Source organism: Anopheles gambiae, chromosome 2 (assembly GCF_943734735.2).
Source record: "Anopheles gambiae chromosome 2, idAnoGambNW_F1_1, whole genome shotgun sequence".
In the NCBI taxonomy this organism is placed as follows: Eukaryota; Metazoa; Arthropoda; class Insecta; order Diptera; family Culicidae; genus Anopheles; species Anopheles gambiae.
In genome coordinates, this window is record NC_064601.1 from 27,688,223 (window position 1) to 27,694,679 (window position 6,457).

General features: G+C 50.7%; 1 protein-coding gene across 1 annotated transcript; it reads right to left on the reverse strand.

The window, feature by feature from the left end:
* Window positions 1-2,248: 2,248 nt before the first annotated feature.
* On the reverse strand, window positions 2,249-6,021 carry LOC1273157 (DNA repair endonuclease XPF). The gene is made up of 6 exons (XM_563334.5): window positions 5,678-6,021; window positions 4,830-5,591; window positions 4,604-4,758; window positions 3,458-4,539; window positions 3,148-3,369; window positions 2,249-3,059 (listed from the first exon to the last, which is right to left on the reverse strand). The coding sequence occupies exons 1-6, from the start codon at window positions 5,896-5,898 to the stop codon at window positions 2,352-2,354; spliced, it is 3,150 nt and encodes a 1,049-aa protein (XP_563334.4). The 5' UTR covers window positions 5,899-6,021; the 3' UTR covers window positions 2,249-2,351.
* Window positions 6,022-6,457: the final 436 nt, after the last annotated feature.

Sequence of the window (6,457 nt, forward strand, 5' to 3'; positions counted from 1 at the left end):
CTATCCCACCGCGGGGGGGAGGGGAGATGCTGAACCATCGCTGAAAGTACTTTGACCTGCGATACCACCGAAGAAAGAACGGGGCCAAATAAAACGGAAGTCTCCATTGCTAGCGGGAGCTCCCCTCTTTCGATAATCATATGTGAATTGTTTTTAGATAAACAAATTCAACCGCTCCAGTCCCCAGACACGAGAGGGCCGTACCTCCGTGTGTACGGAGTTGTGCCAACGGTCTCTGGGCTATATATTTTTTCCTGTATTCCCCTTCTATATGAAAAGATGCTACCGTAGTGCGCCCTGGTGTGAAAATTAATCTGAGCATCGTATCATCGTGCAATGGCTCTCGGCACTGGATCCTCATTTTCATTCCCTTTCCCCGAATGTGCTTCACCGTGCATGTGGGCTGGGATGAATTTCGTGCGTGCAGACGGGAAAACGAGGGAGGCGAATTTCACCTCATTTTATTCGGGACGGCGACGACGACGACGAGGACGTCGACGTCACCCAATATACCACCGTTCCAGCGATGCATGAACGAACCACCTCTTCTCCTCCACCATTGCCGGCTTCTGATTTCCGGCTTACCGAGGGGAATACAATTTGGTTCAATTTTCCTATTTCCTGCTAGTATAGTCTGTTTTTTCTCCTTCTTTGCCGTTGTGCCTTCTGGAGGACGATGAAAATATGCCCGGTAGCATCGATAAGTCTAAGAAACACCCCTGGCGGACATTTTTCATTAGATGGTGTTACTCTTAACCGTCGTTGAGCTGGGGTTGTTGTAGAGTGCAATTTTGGCTCCTTTTTTTTGCTAACTGTCTTCCTGTATTGTTAGCGACTTCGGTGGAAGTCTGAGAAAACGTACGCTGAGAAATGTACTGTATCAGTACACATGTGTGTCAAGTACTCTCATAAGTCTTTGGGTCATAGGCCTTACTTAAAAAAAAGTCCACAATGGCTTATTTTTATTAAGATGCAAGGATAGTCCACGGACTATCTTATGCCCTCCACGTCATCGCCAAGGTAGGCTCCCACCAAGCCCCATATGCCCTTGTGGAAGGCTGAGCCTAACGAGTTTGATACCCTGCACGATAGTGGGATCGCCGTACTGATAGTATAATTCATCGTTGTAACGGCTCCTCGATTATCCTACATACGGAGTCAAACATTATTCTGAACATCTACCACTTAAAGACAGCTTAGAGAACAGTTCTTTAAGTTGTTCTGCTTCCTCCGGCTATAGAATGAACGGTTGGCAGCCATCATCATTGTGCGACCTTTGACCCGAAATAGATGAAATGTGATCGAGGTGAAGGTTTGTTTTTACGATTCTTCTGAATTTGTGAATAGATCTGCTGGTGTATGTACACCATCAGTTGGGTATCTCTCTCTCTCTCTCGCTTGTTGGCCTGCTCACGATAGAGCAGGTCGATGTGACATGGCCCGGTCAACAATTATTCTCCAGGATGCTCGGTCCCCGGCTGCAGCTCACCCGATCTCCGACAGGTCTCGCTTCACCGACATCCTCATGTCATGCCCTAACCATCGTATCCTTAGCCAGCCTTCGCCAAAGATGGTCCGGAGCACCATATATCTCACAATCAAGAATCAATGTGCGATATATCTCACATTCCGTGCGGGCTCGAAGTCTTCTGGATCTCAGCAGTCGGTGAAGCCCATAGTATGCACGATTCCCCTGCACAATGCGGGTCCGGATTTTGCTGCTGATGTCGTGGTTCGAAGTAGTGACCGTCCCGAGATAGCAAAACTCCTTTACTACCTCGAGGTTGTCGCCGTCAACTATTACACACGCTTCCCAGATGGTCTGAGTCTCCGGCAAGTAGGTACTTCGTCTTCGACGCATTGATTCTTAATCCAATTCTTGCTGCTTCACGTTTGAGTTGGGTGTACGCCTCACACACCTTCACGGTTTTCCTGCCGATGATGTCGATGCCATCCGCGAAGCCAAGCAATTGGAGAGACCGGTAGAGGATCGTGCCACGGATGCCGTTATCTAGCCCCGCGCTTCGAATGACAACTTCCTGGGCGATGTTGAAGAGCAGACAGGAGAGTCCATTACCTCAGACTGCACTGCACCCTATTCATGGTAGCCTCTAACAGCCGGATCAACTTCGTCAGTTGGGTCTTTGCTTCGTTTATTTGCAATCTGAGGGTTTCTGGTAGGCAATGAAAACTTGCAAATCTGACCGATTTCGGACGTTACTACCACAAACCTACCGAATAAAAAGTGTCTCGATCGAAAGTGTTTTACTAGCTCAACGAAAATAATTTAACTACAAAATACGAAAGCAACATTTTGCTCCAAAAATGAAAAACACGAAAAAATCGCACACTCAGAACCGTTTCCCGCCCCGCTTAAACTTCCCACCGTACGGCTTGTCGCTCGGGTCCGGCTGTGCCGGTTTGTGCACCACGTGCAGTATATCCCACAGCTGTTTAGCCACCGCCGGCCCGCCCAGCAGCTCCTCCAGCTGGGCCTCCGTCTTCTGCGTCAGCTCGCGCAAGCTCTTGCACTGGCGCATTACCCGACCGACGTTGCGTGTCGTAATACCGGGCAGCTTTAGCAAAAACTCTTGCACCTCCACATTAGCCAGCCCAGCGTCCACCAGCGTGTCGGACTCCTCGTTGCCCGCCTCGTCCGAACCGATCTTGACGGCCACATCCGGATCGGGTTCGGCTTTGCCCTGCTTCAGCTCCTCGAACAGTTGCGCGGTCGAGTACGGGCTTGGCGACCAAACCAGCCGCAGCTTTGGAAAGTGTATCGTGAGCAGTTGCAGCTTTGCCATAATGTCCTCGTTAGTGGAGCCACCGGACGACGATGAGGTGGTCGACGATGAGCTACCAGCGCTCGATACCATAAAGTAGCGCTGAAAGTGGAACGGTTTGTTCTGATCGAACTCGATCAGCAGGATCGGCTTGGCGTAGTAGCGAGTCATCTGCACGCACTGGTTGTACAGGCGGCCCGAGTTCAGCGAGCCAATCAGATCGGAGATCGATTTCCGCTCCACACAGATCTCCGGCGTGATAATGTAATCTCCAATCTTAGCGAGCAAAACCGAAAGGACGAACAAAAACGTGTATTAATTACTTACCGGTAGAACCGGCAAAACCCACTACTGCGACTCTTACCGTGATGGTCAGCGGCACAACGTCAATCCCGCGTCGGTGGATGAGACAGGGCAGATCGGAACGGAACTCGCGCATATCGACAATCACGCGCGGTGTTACGATTTCGGCCGGGTCCTTTGCCTCCTGTCCGCCAGCCTGACGGCTCGAAATTTCCTGCTTCTTCTGCAGCATCATGATTGTGTCCTCCGACTTGCCGTCCTGATACTCCGGCACAACCATGGTCTGAGTGTGTGTGTGGGAGAGAGAGAGAGAGAATACACAATTTCTTTACATAATTCATTCGCACAGTGATCGTAATAGCTTTCCTTACCCGCTTAGTTTCGATCAGCAGCTCGAACGCCTGCTTCTCCCGCCGCAACGACGTCAGATACGATTGCTCCTCCACCGTTTTCGAATGAATGATGGCGTACACACGCACTCGTGCCATTTCCTGCCGCTGCTGCCGCGCTTCGTACACCTCAATCTGCCGTATAGCGGTAACGTTCGTGTGATACATCACGATATACCGGGGCCGTATCTGTTCCAGTGTGCGATCCAACGAGCCAAGCCCGCTCGTTTCACTCTTAAACGTCTGTATAAACACTAGCGGGCGGTTCGATTCCTTCACCACGGTCGTAATGTCCATCTGTTCCATCTCTACGAACGATTCAAACACACCGCTCTCCAGCATGCTAACGTCGAACTGCGACGACTGCTCGTCCGCAGCATCCATCGGCACAGCGACCGTCCGCTGCGACATGGTCAGTACGTACGCATCGCGGAAGTATTGCTGATGGTCCTGCTCGTCCGTTCGCACCGCGGCTAGCTCAGTTTCCATGTCCGATTTTTTTGCCCCACCACTGTCATCAACACCCTCTCCCCGTTCTTTCGCTTCCTGTTCTTCCATTTCTTTGCGCTTACGGGCCTCCTGTTCTTCGGCCAGCTCACGGCGCTTGTTCGCGATTCGTTCACGTAAAAATCCACCCTTTGCAGGGGCTCCTTTGCTTGCGCTGCTGCTGCTGCCGGTCGCTTCACCTTTCGCCCCCGGAACGGCCGGTGTGGTTGGTGGCTTTGGTCGAGCGACTGGTTCAAACTCCTGTATCCTGTACGCGGCCAGATCCGTCTCGCTGGTGATGTGTTTAAACTCATCCGACAGCTTCGCGATCGATATGTCGTTCTTGATCGCCTGATAGAACAGGTAGCGCTCGGGGCCTTGCGTCAGAAACTGGTTCAGCTGATAGCAGGCACGCGAATCTTGGCATAGGATTAGTATTTTCACCTGCTGCTGCATGAACTTGTTCCGTTCCTCCTGTTTCCGAATTTTGCGCGCCTTTTCCTTTATGTCGTTCGGTATGTCCACCCGCAGCACGTCCGAAAGGGCTTTCCATTTTGGGGAAAGCTCGGGTTCAAATTCTGTCAATGTTTAAAGAAAGTCGTTATTTAACCCCTATATTTGTGCTTCGCATCACATGCATACCATTTTCTCGATTAAACACACGCTCCTTTGCAATCGTAAACACTTTCTCCGCCGCATCCAGTATGGTCCAGCCGGAATTGTGTAGCGCGTACTCGGTCGTTCGATAGCGTTTCAGCAGCGCGTAAAACGAGACGGAATCACCATACAGACAGGATCTGAAAGGATGAGGATGGTCAATTCTAGCGCATCACTCCCAAAAACATCACACACCGTTCCCGTTCCTTACATCATCAAGCTGCGCAGCACCTTCAGATCGGCCACGATCAGCTTCGTTTGCGAGCTGAGCTGGTGCCAGATCGTGTCGAGCTGGGCTTGCAGTATTTTGTGAAACTTTTTCGTCACACAGTTCTCCACCGTTACCTCCTGCAGCTCGACGAACCGGTTCAGCGTTTTGATGCTTTTCACCAGATAGTTCATCAGATCGAGCAGGTTCGTTTGCAGCAGTATCATGTTCTGCGTCATCGGTATCTGTATCTCGACCACGCCCGGCTCGTACGGTTTCAGCGACCGCTGGATGGTCATGTGGAACCGGGGCCATATGAACAGCTCCTTCACGAACAGATTGCGCATCACCTTCTCCACATGGCCGTACCCGTACGTGAACGCTTCCACGTTGCGCGAGAACGCCTTGATGAAGCCGACCTTGTTGCGCTGCCGGTAGAGCCGCAGTGCGAACGCTTCCTGGCACGATTCCACGATTTCATGCGCCCGCACCACAAACATCCCGGTGATCAGTTCGATCGGGATGCGGTTCTTCAGCAAATCGACCACCAGTATGCGCGTGCTGATGAACTGTATGCCGCCCTGCAGGTAGGCCCGCTCCCGCTCCGCAGCCGTCTTAGCCGACTCGTGAATGTGCTCCGAGTGGTCGAGATTCGTGCGATAGTACTGCTCCTCGGCCTCGGAACAGTTGACCACGAGCACAAGCGTCGAAGTGTCGCAGAATATTTTCAGCAGATTCAGCATCGCCCGTTCGTACGTGATGCCCCTGGAAAAGGAAGGCAGAAGGATGGAATCGGACCGTTCAGAACAGTGAGAACTGTCGGTGTATGTACGCTTGTACGCTTTACTTACTTCGCACAGACGACCAGCGCATCGGTGTGTAGTAGATCTAAAAACATTTGCTTCTCATACTCGAGCAGCGGTACACCTTCCGTGGCGAGGAATTCCTCCGCATCCACCAGCTGGGTTAGCGTTTTATCGTCCTTCGCTTCCTCCGCTGCCTTCGCTTCCTGTTCGGCCTGCTCCGCCGAGCAGGCGAGCTCCATATCGAGATCGTCATTTTCGAAGCTCATCCTTCCGGTTCCTACTCACTAGCAGCAACTGCAAACTGCACGCAAATTCCGCATCCGTACGGATGCTGCCGATGCACGAACCAACAGCCGGCTTTCCGCACGTCGAAGAACGGGTTTGTAAACAATTTGCGTTTAACAGACACGGTCCATTTCTTTCGTTAAATCCCACCGCACAACTACAGGCATTCCCCGTAATACGCTATTAATGCGGACCGGAGACAATAGCGTATCTCAAATAGCAGCGAATTTCAAGGTTTTCAGTCAAATTATAGCTAATTTTCGTATAATTTTGCTTTTAATGGTAGGTTTTAGCCACTAAATTAGTTATTTTATCTGATTTCAAGTGAAGATTACGATTTTGTACCTTTTAAAATGGTTTTTAAAATTCGACCAAGAGGGAATTTATTTTGCATTTTACATTCGATGTAATTCGAATTAGTACAATTTGCTCAAATAATTGTCATATATAGAAACTTCGTACAGCGAAATCGCGTATATCGAGTATGGCGTATATCGGGGAATACCTGTACACGATTCGTTCAGTTTCACACAATCCGGT